The following is a 20,000-nucleotide window of genomic DNA, read 5'->3' on the forward strand; positions in this document are numbered from 1 at the left end:
CGAGATGGCGACCCCGGCGGCCAGGGCGCCGCGCATCGCCGCCTGGTAGTGGCGGAAAGCCAGCGCCTGCTGGTGTATCTGGGACTCCACCATGGAGCGGAGGTCTTTCTCCGTCTCCGCCTGCCGGAGCTTCTCCTCCAGGGCCAGCCGCGCCGCCTGTTGCCGCTGCAGGTTCTCCATGACGGCTTCAAGCTTCATGCCGCCGCCGGCGGGCTGCTGCTGGTGGGACTGGGCGCCGGGGAACGGGCTGTGAGAGGAGGCGGAGGGAGCCTGGAGGGGAAGGCTGCCGGCGGACGAGAACGAGCCTTGCTGCAAGGGGAGCGAGGGATGGGTCATGATTATCACCGGCACGGTATACCATTAAACACACGCTTTGACAATTCGCCTCATTACACACACACTCGTGTCTGACTAGCGCTGTATGGATTCAATGTCTTCAAATGGAGCAACACGCTAACGTGACAAACTTGCACTAAATGGCTAAAACACTGTTAAACTGTCCGAATACGAAGTTTCTGGTGCGTGACATTGTGAGTAAAACGTTAAAAGCGTTTATGAAAGCGACCAGCTGGACTGTGAAGAAGTTAAGTCACGTTACCAGCGCAGATGTAGTTGCTGTACTTGCGTTATCAACCATGCTGCTCTCCGTCAAGATGCGCCCAAAGATGTGAACCGGATCACGCGAGTCTTGCTTCAGTGCTGGTAACGCTCCGCACTCAACATGCAGACATGTAGGGCTCGATAGCTGCGGAATGAACCACGTTACAATGTGTCGGTGTCTCCGGTGTTGGACGGTGGAGCCCCCGCGCTGCTTCGGCAACAAGTGGCAACTGTAGTGAGAATGACCTGTGGAGGCAGAGATCAGCCCCCCCCCCCCCCAACACGGGGGGGGGGGGGGGGGGCTCAGCCTCCGCTGCTCACACATGCTGCTCTGGTAGAAAGTTGACGAGACCTCACTGCGAGTTAAACAATAAATAGTAAAACAAATGAATTAATTAATAAATAATAATGATAAATAATACTATTATTCTTATTAACATCTTCAGAAATTCAGGGACACTCAATGCATGATAAACATATTTATAATAAATTAGCACATGCATATAGCACTGTATAATTATAGTTATAAGCACTCATAGACATTCATAATGCTTTATAATCAAATCTACAATCAAGCATTTTATTTTTATTTATAAGGTCAAGTATCATTTCTGGTCACACACTGAATTTTTTTTTGCAGTTATCATAATTCCCACAGTTGTAATACATTATAATCTTTACATAATGCATCATAATCACTTTTATAATGCAGACTGTTGTGATTGTAAGTTACTGTTCGTGCTCGTTGTTTGCTTGAAGTGAACATTCATTTGACAACACGAGCGTTCTTCTTGCATAGATTTAACGATTATTTCTTTCTTACAACTATGGGATGAATACAACTCTTTGATCCTTTATGAGCGAGTGCAATATGTAGCATATAAGTATGTTTATTATGCATTAAGGCATAGAAAGTGCGTTTTACAGACTGATGTGCACTGTCGTCTGTGTGTTCATTTTGATCGGCATGATACTTAAAGATGATAAACTCTGTTTCTGACTAATCCTGCAGGAGAAATGGCAGGAATTCAAAAATGTTCAGAGGGATTTATGAAGATGTTTCTTATCTTAAATTAATGCAGCTACTTTATCACACTGATGCAAAAATCATATAAAATTTCAATATTGGCATAAGGCAGTCCCCGACTCATTGATTTGCAGCATTGAGCACAATGCTCTGCTACACCAGGAGATACCAGCAGGTAACACCAGCTCTGTGTGAAACCTACAGGTCATGGCACCCGTATGGTCACTTGGTGGTTCATGAGCGCATCTTGACCTCGGAGGGCACAGAGACGCCTCACGTCACGTCTCAGACACGAGACTCCACCCGCTGCCGTACAGCTCTGCTGCTGCAGGTGAAGAAGGACACCTGTCTGTCACACAGACATGAGACTCCACCCGCTGCCGTACAGCTCTGCTGCTGCAGGTGCATCCTGACAGAAATATCTCATCCAATGTGCTCAGCTCCGGCTGGGTATTACCGTAAAACTAAAATAAATGTAGAAAAGCGTACGGCCTTCCAACCTGGGCCGTAAAGAAGAACTCACAATAACTTAATGTACGCACCGCGTCTACTTCCTGTTGTCCGTGCTAAAAAGCTTCCCGCCAGAGCATCCAAGTAGGCTGTCTGCGGTTCCACAGGACGACGTGACACGCCTCTCCAAAAGGTGCAGTTCAGTTGCGTTTAGGCGCCAAAACTACCCGGTTCGGTTTAGCCAAACATCAAGGTTTGAGCCAAAATATGTATGTGACTCCCGGAAGTTATCTCAGGGGGCGTGTCGTGTAGGAAAGTGGGCGTGTCTGGAAGCCTGCAAGACCCTTCTGAAACAGCAGTTGATTGACAGCTTGGCCCTTAAAGGCAATAAGGAAAAAGCCAAATCACTGACGAAATAAAAGGATGAAAAATAACGTATGTCTTTAAAAAAAATATGTCATAAATATACACAAAAATGAATGTACAAATAAATGTGAAAATAATGAAAATGCTTAGACTGTAATTATTCGTTTATCATATATTTGTCTAAATATTTCAGCTTTTATTCATTATTTTCTAATTTCTCTTTATATTTCCACATTTTTATTTACTTAATTATTCTTTTATTTATTCCTCTCAATCTTTACACATTTCTTTATGTACCTACTCTATTCATTCCTCTTTTTATTTACACGTGAGTTTTCTTATTCTTTTACAGATTTATTCTTTAATATTGCTCTCCAATGTTGTTGTGAACCCTAATGTGCGAAGTGAATAACTATCATACTCTCTGTGCATGCCTGCTCTGCAGTGTCAACACAATCTCTAGCAAGCCTACAACTGGCTGCCATTCACCAGTGAGCCTGCCATTAAGCTGGCTGTGATGTCGGATATATCATTTGGCTGAAGCAAATCGATGATCATCAGCAGGTCAGCACTGGTTCTCTCACAGCCAAGCAGCAGTTTGAGCTTCATGTTAAGGCTTCTCCAACACGAACGCGAGGTGTGCTTCTGTTTGACGACTAAAAATAATAAGGATATAGAATCACACAGATCTCTGCTTTCAGCTCTCTCTTTGTTGAGTGCACGACTGAATATTTGTATTTGGTTTCTTTCAGTCTCAGAGAAACAGTCTTCCTCTCCAGTGAAGAGTCATCAGCTCTGGTAGGACATCAGCGATAGGAAGGTCTGGAGAAGCTTTTAATTATCCATCTTTTTCTCGATGCAAATAATGTTATCACAGGACCTCAGTAAAGGCCTCCTGGGGCTGAAGTTCGTTTTCTGCGAGTGTTTCATTGTAAAGTTACTTTAAAAGCAGTGTTTTGGGGTAAAGCAATACCAGTGCTGACTGCAATGACTTGTCTGTCAGTTTGCTGTGCAGTAAAGCACAGAAATATAAGAAATATTGAGGAACAACGGGCTGCTGTCATTCACAGCTTTTCTTAAAATGAAAAGAACCTCGACACGAACAGTTTCAGGGGAGGCTCTGGAAGTAAAAAATATGACATTAGTTATTATATTTGTTATTAAAATGAATGCACATGCGCCAGTGTCTGCTGTGTGCGGTTTGATTAAAGAGATGCAGTTTGGCGTAAATGTTCCGTTTTTCCTGCAGATTCAGAAACGAATAAATGAGCGTACGACGATCCTTTCTAAGTATTTGGTGATGTCTAAAGTGAAACAGTAATATTAGGCTGTCTAGGAGTGTTTGTCATAATCATGATTCCATGGCCATCGAGGAATTGAGAGTAACTAAGCAAGTTCACCCTTTACCAAGCTTTGTCTGTGGGCGTAGCTTTGATAGCTGACAGTTCATCTAATATGTACAGTATATTATATTATATATGTACAGTATATTATATTATATCTGTATAGTATATTATATTATATATGTACAGTATATTATATTATATCTGTATAGTATATTATATTATATATGTACAGTATATTACAGTATATCTGTACAGTATATTATATTATATCTGTACAGTATATTATATTATATATGTACAGTATATTATAGTATATCTGTACAGTATATTATATCTGTACAGTATATTATATTATATATGTACAGTATATTATAGTATATCTGTACAGTATATTATATTATATCTGTACAGTATATTATATTATATATGTACAGTATATTATATTATATATGTACAGTATATTATAGTATATCTGTACAGTATATTATATTATATCTGTACAGTATATTATATTATATATGTACAGTATATTATATTATATCTGTATAGTATATTATATCTGTACAGTATATTATATTATATCTGTACAGTATATTATATTATATATGTACAGTATATTATAGTATATCTGTATAGTATATTATATTATATCTGTACAGTATATTATATTATATATGTACAGTATATTACATTATATCTGTATAGTATATTATAGTATATCTGTACAGTATATTATATTATATCTGTATAGTATATTACATTATATCTGTATAGTATATTACATTATATCTGTATAGTATATTACATTATATCTGTATAGTATATTATATTATATCTGTATAGTATATTACATTATATCTGTATAGTATATTATATTATATCTGTACAGTATATTATATTATATCTGTACAGTATATTATATTATATCTGTACAGTATATTATATTATATATGTACAGTATATTATAGTATATCTGTACAGTATATTATATTATATCTGTACAGTATATTATATTATATATGTACAGTATATTATATTATATCTGTATAGTATATTACATTATATCTGTATAGTATATTACATTATATCTGTATAGTATATTATATTATATCTGTACAGTATATTATATTATATCTGTACAGTATATTATATTATATATGTACAGTATATTATAGTATATCTGTACAGTATATTATATTATATCTGTACAGTATATTATATTATATATGTACAGTATATTATAGTATATCTGTACAGTATATTATAGTATATCTGTACAGTATATTATATCTGTACAGTATATTATATTATATATGTACAGTATATTATATTATATCTGTATAGTATATTACATTATATCTGTATAGTATATTACATTATATCTGTATAGTATATTATATTATATCTGTACAGTATATTATATTATATCTGTACAGTATATTATAGTATATATGTACAGTATATTATAGTATATCTGTACAGTATATTATATTATATCTGTACAGTATATTATATTATATATGTACAGTATATTATATTATATCTGTTTAGTATATTATATTATATCTGTACAGTATATTATATTATATATGTACAGTATATTACATTATATCTGTATAGTATATTATAGTATATCTGTACAGTATATTATATTATATCTGTATAGTATATTACATTATATCTGTATAGTATATTACATTATATCTGTATAGTATATTATATTATATCTGTATAGTATATTACATTATATCTGTACAGTATATTACATTATATCTGTATAGTATATTATATTATATCTGTATAGTATATTACATTATATCTGTATAGTATATTACATTATATCTGTATAATATATTATATTACATCTGTACAGTATATTATATTATATCTGTATAGTATATTATATTATATCTGTATAGTATATTACATTATATCTGTATAGTATATTACATTATATCTGTATAATATATTATATTACATCTGTACAGTATATTACATTATATCTGTATAGTATATTATATTATATCTGTATAGTATATTACATTATATCTGTATAGTATATTACATTATATCTGTATAATATATTATATTACATCTGTACAGTATATTATATTATATCTGTATAGTATATTATATTATATCTGTATAGTATATTATATCTGTACAGTATATTAACTTTAAGCTTTGGAGCAGCCGTGGGCTGCGTGTACACAGTGTGCTGTAGAACAGCGTCACCTAGTGGAGGCTCAGGAGACTTCACTAGAGCGGCTGATGGTCCAGACTGAGTTCCTTCCCGTCACAGTTTTCCAGTGGTGGGCCGTCAGGGCCTGCAAGGCCTTCTCTGCTGGCCTAAACAATCACAAAGTTATATCTATTTTATAATGTAATACATTTTCTTAAATACACTACATGTATTATAATTGATATAAATATTTTCCCATGATCTTATGTTCTCATTGCACAGCTCATGTCTTCCTCAGTTGCTCTGCTTCCAGTGCAGCTTGTTTTAAGTAGAGCTTTTATCCAATCAGATCTCACCTCTGTGTCTCTAGGTAGAACAGAGCCAGAGGCTGCAGACTCTCACGTGCATCCATGTGCACTTTAAGTGAATGAGGACGATGTTGTTGATTGTCATAGTGTTCAACCAATCAGATCTTTAGTTTGACATGTTTGGCGTGTTCTTTGACGTGTCAGAGCTGCTAGCTGCTAGTACAGCTACGTCAGCATTAGTGCAGCTCAGTGTCCAGGTGCAGCGCTGCAGTGAGGTGCAGCGTGTGCTGTGATTGGTCAGTGGGCGAGCACGTGACTATTGAGAAACAAAACTTAAAGGAGCTGTCGGAGGCTTAGTCGGAGGAGTAAGAGTTCAAATTGAAAGATATCAAGAAGTTATGACATGTTTTGCATGTTGCTTGATGTAGATTATTATTTTACCTGCTTTGTTTTTTTAACTCAATGGCTGAAGGAGGAGAAACAGATTAGTGAGTTGGGATTTAACCAGATGAAACTCTGTCAACAAAGAAAGGAGGATGGAGTTTGTCTTTAAATCAACGGGTTTGTCTTTACATCTAATATCTGAATGGCCCTCCAGTGTGCAGCAGAATGTGTGCTGCTGCTGTTTTCCCGTTAAGCTAGTTAGCGTAGCCTCGTGCGGTCCCTCAGCTGGTTTTAGTTTTGTATTTTTTCATTCCGGTTCAGAGGTCACACAGACATTTGTCTCCTACGTGAGCACAGAAAACATTATATTTCACACAATTGAAGCTGTGGCGCCATCATGAGGTTATGAGGTGTTTCAGGTATAACATGCACGGCCCAACACTGCACTTCTCACATACAGGCCTGAGGGCGAGACCCACTGTGCATTATGGGAAGGTTGAATTGACATCGTGTCTTTACTCTCACTGTGCTGATGTGTTGCTGTTTGCCCTGCAGCGTTCCCTGCGCTCCTCAGGTCGGTGAACAGTATCCATCGTGCATCACACTGCCTCAATAAGACAATAGAGAAGCCCCATAAACATTCAATCCACACACGGCTCTGAGTGAATGGATTCATCGGCTTGGGGAGAGAGCAAGATGTATACAAGCAAGAGAAAATGCAGAGCAGATGTGAAGGTCAATAATGATCAGTGATAGTGAGCAGCTCCTTGGAGATGGAAGCATTACAGCATTACAGCATCAAAGCATTAAAGCATTTAAGCACTGGGCTGCTGGTGGGATGAGCAGAGCATTCTGACTCATGGCCAACAAACTCGGACTGCAAATTATTTCATCACAGATAATAACTGAAGACATCTTCCTCTCTGTCAATCTGAATAAACACAGAGACAGCAGAAAGGTGCTGTGTGTAGAGTCCAGATGTTAGCCAGCTGTGTCTGCATTGACCACTGCTTTAATGTGTGGTTGAATGAACACGACCTGCAATTAGCTAATTGGAGATAAACCTTAGCTGAATTTCAGGAGCAGGGCCACACCTCCACGGGGCCACTCCCGGCCACACCCTACAAATACCCACGGCCACCATAGCTCAGCCTGCTACGCCTTTCGCACCAAACCGTAAGGCGGCTACACACGAACAGGAAAGGAAAATAAACCCCTTACCTCGCCAGCATGGACCTGCTACTAACCGGGCCTCCAGATGACGACGAACCGTTCGCCTCCCCAGCCGCCACCCGCACAGCCCGGGGCCGCACTCCACCGAGGCAGGGCTTCCAGACGCCACCGATCGCCTCTGAGAGCGCCCCGGCGGCCCAACGCAGCCGAACCCGCCGACCGGCCACATCCATCGACTGGAATCCCTCCCTCCGGGCAATCCGCCAGTACGGGGACCCAGACCGACCGTCATCTTCCAGCGAACCAAGTCCCACACCGGCGATCCGCTGCCCCCGAACGCGGGCAACGGACGCGGAAGTCCCCCCCTTCCTCCTCCGCTCGCTCCGGACGCAGCGCTCGGGGACAAACCTCCGACAGCCCGGCTTCCGGCAACTCCAGCATCCCAGCACGCCGCGCTCGAAGCCACCGGGACGGCGCTCGCGCCCCGACCGCATCTCCCAGCGGAACCGACCCGCCCAGGATTGCCGCCTGGACCGTAGCACGCCGTTAACGGAGCTGCAGGAGAGGGGGATCCCCCACAAGCGCCGCGACAAGAAAAAAAAAAAAAAAAAAAAGCGACACTGCTCCAACTCCTCGCAGCCGCAATGACACCTCGCCACGACACCTCGCCACGACACCTCGCCACGCAGCGACGGACTTTCCAGCAACAACACACGGGCGCGCTGTCAGTGACGCAATCACGCACCACCAAGCCCCGCCCCACCGTTCTCGACGTTCCAGGTTGCCAGGTTCACAGCGTCCCCCTCCACCATCCCATGCAAACCCCCCGGTTCATGGCCGCTCCGGAAGGCCAACTCTCCCTCCCTCCCACGCAGCAATGTCGGAATGGAACGGAACGCAGCAACGCCAGAACGGAATGCAGCAACGGCAGAACGCAGCAGCCACGCATCGCAGCCACTGACCGCAGCCACGCAGCAACCGAACGCAGCAGGCAACGGGACGCAGCAACAGGAACAGAACGCAGCAACGAATCGCAGCAACGCAACAACGCAGCAACGGACGGCAGCAACGCAGCCACGGAGTGCAATGACGCAGCCACGGAACGACTCAGCCATGCCACGTAACGCAGCAACGCCGGAACGGGATGCAGCAACGGCAGAACGCAGCAGCCACGCATTGCAACGACGGAACACAGCAACGTACCCCAGCAACGTAACGCAGCAACGTAACGCAGCAACGCAACGACGCAGCAAGCAACAACGGGATGCAGCAACACAGTGCAACGGACGCAGCAACGTAACAACGCAGCAAGTAACGACTCAGCAATGCCGCAAGCAACAACGGATCACATCAAGCAGCAACGGAACGACGCACGACGCAGCCACGCAACGCAGCCACGCAACGCAGCAGGCAACGAGACGCAGCAAGCACGGAACGCAGGACGCCAGTGCCCCCGCCGCCTACTTCAGAAAAACACAGCAAGTGACCATAAAGGAAAGGACCAGGGCTGCCTATAACACTACTCCGTGGATGACAGAAGCTGTGTGCAGCGTGAGACAGAAGTGTCGCAGGGCAGAGCGGCTCTGGAAAGCTACTGGGCTAGAAGTGCATCGTTTATATCTCAAAGACCTAAGAGTTTCTTTTAATACCACAGTAAAGGAAGCTAGAACTGCTTATTTTGCCAACCTAATCTCTTCTTCAAAGAAAAATCCCAAGATTCTGTTTGACACAATTAGAGGAATTGTTTCACCACCTGTCTCCACTGTACCATGCTATTCTGTTGACGATTGCAACAAATTCCTGATCTATTTTAATGATAAGGTAACAGGTATTAGGTCTGGCATTCAGCTTGGGATCTGTTCGGCTACTTGTAGCTCCTCGCAATCTCCTGCTGTTATGGGCTCTTTCCAGCGTATCAGCCTTCAAGACCTGATGGACTTAATTAACAAAACAAAGCCATCATCTTGCCCTCTGGATATAATTCCATCCTCTCTATTTAAGAACGTTCTGCTAATTATTGGCCCTGCAGTGACATCTATTGTCAATTCCTCATTGTCTACAGGAATTGTCCCTTCCTATTTTAAACATGCCACTATCCAGCCCACATTAAAGAAACCTAACTTAGATCCAGCTTTGCCCATGAACTACAGGCCCATATCAAAACTGCCTTTCCTGTCCAAAATGTTAGAGAAAGTGGTGGCCAAACAACTTACTGCTGCACTGGAGAGGCACAACATGTACGACAAGTTCCAGTCTGGGTTTCGTAAGCAACACTCTACTGAAACCGCTCTCCTGAGGGTTTCAAATGACATTCTCATGTGTGCTGATGCAGGTGACTGCCCTGTGTTAGTTCTTCTGGACCTCAGTTCTGCATTTGACACTGTAGACCATGACATCCTGATTAAGAGGCTACGTGATTGGGTGGGCATAACTGGCATAGCGTTAGACTGGTTTACATCTTACCTCAGTGACAGAAGTTTCAATGTCTCTGTGGGTGATTTTGTGTCTGTTACCTCTCCACTGTCTTGTGGTGTACCGCAGGGCTCGGTTCTGGGGCCTCTGTTATTTTCCCTTCATCTGTTATCTTTGGGACCGATTATAAAAAGCTATAATGTGTCCTATCACTTATATGCAGACGACATCCAACTTCATCTGTCATTCAAACCCAGCGAGGCATTCACATTAACTCAGCTCCTGGACTGTGTCAATGCCATCAGAGACTGGACGGCAGAAAACTGCCTGCAACTCAACGACTCTAAGACGGAGGTCCTAGTTATTGCTCCAGAGGAGTTTGTCCTGCGTTATTTCAACAGCATTTCAACAGCATTTCAACAGCATTTCAACAGCATTTCAATAGCATTTCAATAGCATTTCAACAGCATTTCAATAGTATTTCAATAGCATTTCAATAGCATTTCAACAGCATTTCAACAGTATTTCAATAGCATTTCAACAGCATTTCAAGAGTATTTCAACAGCATTTCAATAGTATTTCAATAGCATTTCAATAGCATTTCAATAGCATTTCAACAGCATTTCAACAGCATTTCAATAGCATTTCAATAGCATTTCAACAGCATTTCAACAGCATTTCAATAGTATTTCAACAGCATTTCAATAGCATTTCAACAGCATTTCAATAGCATTTCAACAGCATTTCAATAGCATTTCAACAGCATTTCAATAGCATTTCAATAGTATTTCAACAGCATTTCAATAGTATTTCAACAGCATTTCAAAAGTATTTCAACAGCATTTCAACAGCATTTCAACAGCATTTCAATAGTATTTCAATAGCATTTCAATAGCATTTCAATAGCATTTCAACAGCATTTCAATAGCATTTCAATAGCATTTCAATAGCATTTCAATAGTATTTCAATAGCATTTCAAGAGCATTTCAATAGTATTTCAACAGCATTTCAATAGCATTTCAACAGCATTTCAACAGCATTTTAATAGTATTTCAATAGTATTTCAATAGTATTTCAATAGTATTTCAACAGCATTTCAATAGTATTTCAATAGTATTTCAACAGCATTTTAATAGTATTTCAATAGCATTTCAATAGTATTTCAATAGTATTTCAACAGCATTTCAATAGTATTTCAATAGTATTTCAATAGCATTTCAATAGCATTTCAACAGCATTTCAATAGTATTTCAACAGCATTTCAATAGCATTTCAATAGTATTTCAATAGCATTTCAACAGCATTTCAATAGTATTTCAACAGCATTTCAATAGTATTTCAACAGCATTTCAACAGCATTTCAATAGCATTTCAATAGCATTTCAACAGCATTTCAATAGCATTTCAATAGTATTTCAACAGCATTTCAATAGTATTTCAATAGCATTTCAAGAGTATTTCAATAGTATTTCAACAGCATTTCAATAGCATTTCAATAGTATTTCAATAGCATTTCAACAGCATTTCAATAGCATTTCAATAGCATTTCAACAGCATTTCAATAGTATTTCAACAGCATTTCAATATCATTCCAATAGCATTTCAATAGCATTTCAATAGTATTTCAATAGCATTTCAATAGCATTTCAATAGTATTTCAATAGTATTTCAACAGCATTTTAATAGCATTTTAATAGCATTTCAACAGCATTTCAACAGCATTTCAACAGCATTTCAATAGTATTTCAACAGTATTTCAATAGCATTTCAATAGCATTTCAACAGCATTTCAATAGTATTTCAACAGCATTTCAATAGCATTTCAACAGCATTTCAACAGCATTTCAATAGCATTTCAACAGCATTTCAATAGTATTTCAATAGCATTTCAATAGTATTTCAACAGCATTTCAACAGCATTTCAACAGCATTTCAACAGCATTTCAATAGCATTTCAAGAGCATTTCAAGAGCATTTCAATAGTATTTCAACAGCATTTCAATAGCATTTCAACAGCATTTCAATAGCATTTCAACAGCATTTCAATAGCATTTCAATAGCATTTCAATAGTATTTCAAGAGCATTTCAATAGTATTTCAACAGCATTTCAACAGCATTTCAACAGCATTTCAACAGCATTTCAACAGCATTTTAATAGTATTTCAACAGCATTTCAATAGTATTTCAATAGTATTTCAACAGCATTTCAATAGTATTTCAATAGTATTTCAATAGTATTTCAACACCATTTTAATAGTATTTCAACAGCATTTCAATAGTATTTCAATAGTATTTCAACAGCATTTCAATAGTATTTCAATAGTATTTCAATAGCATTTCAATAGCATTTCAACAGCATTTCAATAGTATTTCAACAGCATTTCAATAGTATTTCAATAGTATTTCAATAGCATTTCAACAGCATTTCAATAGTATTTCAACAGCATTTCAATAGTATTTCAACAGCATTTCAACAGCATTTCAATAGCATTTCAACAGCATTTCAATAGCATTTCAATAGTATTTCAATAGCATTTCAACAGCATTTCAATAGCATTTCAATAGCATTTCAATAGCATTTCAACAGCATTTCAATAGTATTTCAACAGCATTTCAATAGCATTTCAATAGTATTTCAATAGCATTTCAACAACATTTCAATAGCATTTCAATAGTATTTCAATAGCATTTCAACAGCATTTCAATAGCATTTCAATAGCATTTCAATAGTATTTCAACAGCATTTCAATAGTATTTCAACAGCATTTCAATATCATTCCAATAGCATTTCAATAGCATTTCAATAGCATTTCAACAGCATTTCAATAGCATTTCAATAGCATTTCAATAGTATTTCAATAGTATTTCAATAGCATTTCAATAGCATTTCAATAGCATTTCAATAGCATTTCAACAGCATTTCAATAGCATTTCAATAGCATTTCAACAGCATTTCAATAGCATTTCAACAGCATTTCAACAGCATTTCAATAGCATTTCAACAGCATTTCAATAGCATTTCAACAGCATTTCAATAGCATTTCAATAGCATTTCAACAGCATTTCAATAGCATTTCAATAGTATTTCAATAGTATTTCAATAGCATTTCAACAGCATTTCAATAGCATTTCAACAGCATTTCAACAGCATTTCAACAGCATTTCAATAGTATTTCAATAGCATTTCAATAGCATTTCAATAGTATTTCAATAGTATTTCAATAGTATTTCAACAGCAGCTCTCAGTTTGTTCAAATATTGAATAGCATTTCAATAGCATTTCAATAGCATTTCAACAGCATTTCAATAGCATTTCAATAGCATTTCAAGAGCATTTCAATATCATTTCAAGAGCATTTCAATAGCATTTCAATATCATTTCAATATCATTTCAAGAGCATTTCAATATCATTTCAATAGCATTTCAATATCATTTCAATATCATTTCAAGAGCATTTCAAGAGCATTTCAATATCATTTCAATATCATTTCAATATCATTTCAATATCATTTCAATATCATTTCAATATCATTTCAAGAGCATTTCAATATCATTTCAATATAATTTCAATAGCATTTCAATATCATTTCAAGAGCATTTCAAGAGCATTTCAATAGCATTTCAATATCATTTCAAGAGCATTTCAATAGCATTTCAAGAGCATTTCAATATAATTTCAAGAGCATTTCAATAGCATTTCAATAGCATTTCAATATCATTTCAATATCATTTCAATAGCATTTCAATAGCATTTCAATAGCATTTCAACAGCATTTCAATATCATTTCAATATCATTTCAATATCATTTCAATAGCATTTCAATAGCATTTCAATAGCATTTCAACAGCATTTCAATAGCATTTCAACAGCATTTCAATAGCATTTCAATAGCATTTCAACAGCATTTCAATAGCATTTCAACAGCATTTCAACAGCATTTCAATAGCATTTCAACAGCATTTCAATAGCATTTCAATAGCATTTCAATAGTATTTCAATAGTATTTCAATAGCATTTCAACAGCATTTCAACAGCATTTCAACAGCATTTCAACAGCATTTCAACAGCATTTCAATAGTATTTCAACAGCATTTCAATAGTATTTCAATAGTATTTCAATAGCATTTCAATAGCATTTCAATAGTATTTCAATAGTATTTCAACAGCAGCTCTCAGTTTGTTCAAATATTGAATAGCATTTCAATAGCATTTCAACAGCATTTCAATAGCATTTCAATAGCATTTCAATAGCATTTCAACAGCATTTCAATAGCATTTCAACAGCATTTCAATAGCATTTCAATAGCATTTCAACAGCATTTCAATAGCATTTCAACAGCATTTCAACAGCATTTCAATAGCATTTCAACAGCATTTCAATAGCATTTCAATAGTATTTCAATAGCATTTCAACAGCATTTCAACAGCATTTCAACAGCATTTCAACAGCATTTCAATAGTATTTCAACAGCATTTCAATAGTATTTCAATAGTATTTCAATAGCATTTCAATAGCATTTCAATAGTATTTCAATAGTATTTCAATAGTATTTCAACAGCAGCTCTCAGTTTGTTCAAATATTGAATAGCATTTCAATAGCATTTCAATAGCATTTCAACAGCATTTCAACAGCATTTCAATAGCATTTCAATAGCATTTCAAGAGCATTTCAATATCATTTCAATAGCATTTCAAGAGCATTTCAATAGCATTTCAATATCATTTCAATATCATTTCAATAGCATTTCAAGAGCATTTCAAGAGCATTTCAAGAGCATTTCAATAGCATTTCAATAGCATTTCAATATCATTTCAATATCATTTCAATATCATTTCAATATCATTTCAATAGCATTTCAATAGCATGTCTAACCGACTCATGCAAAGTTACTCCATACAAACACATGAAGATTATACAATAGTCTCTTTTTTTGAGCAGCTCTCAGTTTGTTCAAACTTTGCATACTCTTGCATTGCTGTTCGACTTTTTGTGTTGTTTGTTTTACAGCTGATGAGTGCAGTAGCTCTGGACTCGAGAGGTCAAATGCTTCCTCCTATTGCCTCAGGACTACACTTTGCATCCTGAAGAAGACAGCAGACGTGTCCCGAGCCTGAAGCCTTTCCTGGAATCCAACAGATTGAGACCACAAGCTCATGTTTCTCATTTGTATTATATCGTGATACACATCACGCGTGTGAAGCTTCATCATGCAATATACACGCAGTATTCTGTATTCTATTGTTTTCATCTTCTCGTTGCTCACACTTCCTCCTCGTCCTCCAAGGCCTCCGTGGTTCTAATCTCTTCATGAATTTGGGAGCTATTGGCGATTTGAGGAGTGGCAGCTCTCGAGACGAATTCTCAGCGAGTTCCAGATGAAGAGTTATTGACCGAACCCGCGCGCCTTGAGCCATGGAGAGGTTGACCCCTCCATCCTGTCAATCATTAACCTCCGGGGATTGTCGAACCAAATCGCCGGGTGCAATCAATGGCTCCGCAACTGTCACACACTGACCACTTCCACTAATGATGACTCGCTAATGAGTTGCTTTTCACTGCGAGGGCATCAACTCTTCACGCTATTTCTTTGTTCTGAGTGTGATGCGTCCTGCTGCTGTTGTTCCTGCTCCTCTCTGTTCACACAGGACCGCAGCTTCACATGCTGCTCGTTTTCAGGTTCACAGTAGAGTTACTATCGAGCAGCGGTTCCCAAACTTTTTAGGCCACGCACCCCCTTCTACATCCCGACCGGGTTCACGCACCCCCAACCCCCCCCCCCCCCCCCCCCACCACACCACACCTTAAAAAAAAGAAGCAACAGAGCCCATTGATAGTGTTAGATCCGGGTTCTCTGGGCCGATACGGGGCTACTTATTGACTCAGCTCTCTGTTGAAAGATTGTCGAGCTGGTGTTCTTGCGAGCAACTCGCCTGGCTCTGCTCACTGCCGTTACTCCCGACGTCTACCCTGCTTCCTCCGGTGAACACGCACTCGGCCGAGGGGCCACCCTGGCCCCGGGCGCTCCTACCGGTCGCGTCGGTTATGGCAGCTTCCTCTTCTGGATCCGTGCTCTTGGTAAATGCCAGGTTAGGTTTTAACGGCTAGGATTACTTCTTCAATGCCGTAAGGGATTGTTCAGTGGAGAGGTCACGAGGATAACCACTCAGAACTCAGTTGTTAGACAAACATAGATTTAACTTTTTACTGTCATGAGCAACTTTTACTACGTAAGCAAAATGAATGCACTTGAGAAATTTACTTTAAATGCAGGTTAGATATTTATTGCAGAATATATTTAGCAAGGGCAAAGCTTCAGCTCACATAAAATAATACTACTACTCATGATTCCATACTTTCAATTCTGTGATTCATTTGTTTCGATGCCGAGTCCGCTCGGTTGGAGCTGGCTTTCAAGGGTGCGATGAAAAGTTCTTTTTTGGAGTTGTCAGGAGCGAGGAGGTCTGACCAGACCCTCCTCGCTCCTTCCGGCCCGTTCAGCGATCCTCGAGGCTCAGTACAAGTTTTTGTGCGTTTGCTACGAAAGTGATGTTCAATATCCGCTCGTTATATGGCGGTCTTCTTACATACAGTCTTCTATACTGGTTACATTTGTAAATAGAAAAATAGATACAAAACTCAACCTAATGAAATGATAACAATAATAATCTATCTTTGGACTGTGGGAGGAAGCCACGCCGTCCAGCCCCGGACTGAACCCGGGCCCTCTGGCTGTGCGGTGACAGTGCTATCCACGACCACCACCGTGCAGCCCACAGTTGTTCATGTTTATTCATATTTCTGGACTGTCTTAGACTATAGGAATACCATGTATGAATTTTTTCACGGGAAAAGATCTTCGTAGCTCTTCTGTTTCGTGGCCCCTCCGTGGTCTGGGGCCCTCTTTTCTCTGGTTGGTCATCCAGCCAGGATTTGCGTCTGAAGCGATGCGCTCTTCCAAACAGGTGAATATAATGTCGACAGACTGAAAGCTGTGAGGCAAGTTCACTTTGTGCCTCAGATCAGCGCAATACTTAAACCACGAGAGGGCGCTGTTACCTAACGGAACCTTTGATCAGTGATCTGGTAAATCAGAGACGGAGGTCTGTCTGCTGTCGGCTCTATCTTATGTTTTGCTCCCTTCGAATGTTTGTGTGGCTATGAATTAAATACAGTACGTGTGGAAAAGACATTTGCTGGTGAAATATTCGATTCACGACTTGTTGTTTTTCTTTGTTCTTTCCCTTCTAAAGTTAACGTTATTTCTTCCAACTGTCTAACTCTCCCATATTTGAAATGTGGGCCTTCACAGCTGCTGACAGATGGCAAAACATTAACTACCTGAAACAATCACATTGTGTAAAAGCTGATTCGGTTCGGCTGACAGTCCAATGCGGACAGCAGTCTTATGCACCACACGTTGGCTTGTTCCTTGCAGAACACACTTCTTGGGATGAGACACCTCCACACATGTACTTTGAGGGTGAACACAACCTTCTGTGCTTTATGCCTTTGTTTTCTGGAAATCTGTGGCGGGTCCACCGTATTGAGTGCCTTCCAAAACACATTAGCAGGAAGCGGAAGTGGGTTAAACCCTTCAACAGTGAGTTTACATCAATGCTGGCTGACTCAACCAGCTGACCTTACTGACAACGTGCAACTTTGCTCCCAACCAACGACGTTTACTCGTAAACTGCTTAAACTTCGACATTTAATGCTGTCACACAGACGTTAACAACTTAAAGGTTTAAACGTCCAGACGTGTTCGTGTGATTGTAAAGTGTTGTGTGTTTACAGGGACTGTTGTTAAAACCAAGCAGCTCATAAGCATCGGAGTTCAAAATGAGAAAATAACAAAAAAGGAAGAAATGCCACCAGCGAAGCATGTGTTTTATTTTTGTCTGGAGGCGTACTGCTTCCCAAAGATGCTGATGAGAAACCATGGTTACACAAATTCACAGAAGTTCCTGTTTCCGCCGGAGAGACGTCAGTTGGTCCTGAAGCTTGCCGCTGTGACCCGACACCTAAAAGAAGGACGAGTGTGGCTACAAACGGGGTTCACTCAGTCACAGATCTGGAGGGTGTAGAGGCCCAATTGGAATTGGGTCACAGCTTCTGACCCCAGAGGAGCAATGGGGTAGGACACATGGGCAGTGGAACTGGAGCGCTGATGCACAGCAGACGGCGGCGGAAATCAAGGGATGAAGTCCGCTAAGGTGCTCTCTGGATACGCTCAAATTAAAATCTAAGATAAATTGAATGACAAGATGTGCGTTCCTAATCTCTCTAAAGCTCGTTTTACAATGACTCCCTGAACTCTTATCATTCTGCCTGTGGGTTCTTACCTTGCCTGGACTCACCAGTTGTGAATGATGTAACTTTGTAATGAACAAATGTGAAGGTGCCATTTGATTGGTAGTCGTGCTGACTAGCAGCTCAATAGCGACGCTGTAGTGTGAGTCTTACTGACATCAGCGCAGCGCCGACATCTGTCCTCGTTAACAATCCAGAATTATTTGCTGATATTTCTCCCTTTTTAAAATGGGATCTGTGTACTGGAGGTAAAACATGATTCACAGACATGTATGACACATGTATGACACAATTTTATTCAACATCAAACAGTATGATTTTGTCTATGTTGTTTTGCCTTTTTAAATACATACCGTATATATCCTGCAAGTAACCTACAGACCTGATAGAAAAGACAAGAATGTCAAATAACAGAAAAGGTGAGAATTTCCGCTCCGCTCAATATCGCTTCCGAGCTCAACTCAGATTTCAGAATTTTTCATTTTTTAAAAACGGCTTTGACAATGATTATAAATAATGGCTCAAACTATGAGACGACCAGGCGACAACTTCCATCTCTGAAAAGTGAAGCCAAAGCTTCATGTGTTAAAGCTGCATTCTCTCTAGTGTCCACCAGGGGGCGACTCCTCTGGTTGTATAGAAGTCTATAGAAAATGACTCTACTTCTCTCTTGATTTATTACCTCAGTAAACATTGTAAACATGAGTTTATGGTCTCAATCTCTAGTTTCAAGTCGTCTTCAATACAGCATGATGTTCAATTAGTACATTATGCTCCATTTAGAGTCACACAGACCATAAAGCAGGGGATGCTTTAGGGCGGGGCTGCACGCTGATTGACAGGTCTCTACCACAGCGTTGAGCGGTCTGGTAGTTGTCCGTGTTTTCATCTTATTACTTGAACCCTTTCTTAATGCGTTTTCAGTTCATCGTATTTGTTATTTGTTAAGGTAAGATCTAGGTTTACTGGTGCCAAACATGAGGATTTCATCTCATGAAGGATTCATGCACTACAGTGTCACGGGTTAATAGAATGGTGAGATATACAAGAAATAAAGAGTCTAGTGGTCAGTAGACCCCCCCCCCCCCAGTCTGGCTAACAGGATAACAGGCTAACAGCTCAGCAGTGGTGCACAGAAGCACCGTGGAACACTTAGCTATTTAATAGCATGAACGGCTGAAAAGTCTGCAGAAAGTAATGAGTCGGCACAGATCAAGTCTCTCGGAAGGTTTCCAGCACCTCACTGAATCCGTGTCCTGAGAAGATACTCATGCACAGGATCTACCAACAACTAAAGTCACAATATCTGATTGTGGCTTCAGACTGGAGCTGGACTTGTGTCCTTTGTCACAGTGGAACTTACGTTGTACTATTCTTGTGAGAAATATGATAAAGTTATACTTTGAGATGAGAAAGGTGAGAAGCAGCAGCACAG

General features: G+C 39.5%; 2 protein-coding genes across 2 annotated transcripts in view; both read right to left on the minus strand.

Moving 5' to 3' along the window:
• arid3c (AT rich interactive domain 3C (BRIGHT-like)) overlaps window positions 1–213 on the minus strand; it is a gene marked incomplete at its 3' end in the record, with an annotated part of 98,417 nt that extends 98,204 nt beyond the window's left edge. Inside the window, exon 1 of the mRNA XM_079270237.1 lies at window positions 1–213. This exon is cut by the window's left edge and continues 339 nt beyond it. Coding sequence (XP_079126363.1) covers window positions 1–198 — 198 coding nt within the window. The 5' untranslated portion in view covers window positions 199–213.
• Window positions 214–18,751: 18,538 nt separating this feature from the next.
• The window catches only part of LOC306778728 (MAM domain-containing protein 2-like), a 35,049-nt gene continuing 33,800 nt past the window's right edge, over window positions 18,752–20,000 (minus strand). The window contains exon 14 of the mRNA XM_079270378.1: window positions 18,752–20,000. This exon is cut by the window's right edge and continues 746 nt beyond it. The gene's annotated coding sequence lies outside the window, so the exon portion shown is untranslated.

This window comes from Melanostigma gelatinosum (genome assembly GCF_949748355.1).
Source record: "Melanostigma gelatinosum genome assembly, chromosome: 6".
Classification (NCBI taxonomy): Eukaryota; Metazoa; Chordata; class Actinopteri; order Perciformes; family Zoarcidae; genus Melanostigma; species Melanostigma gelatinosum.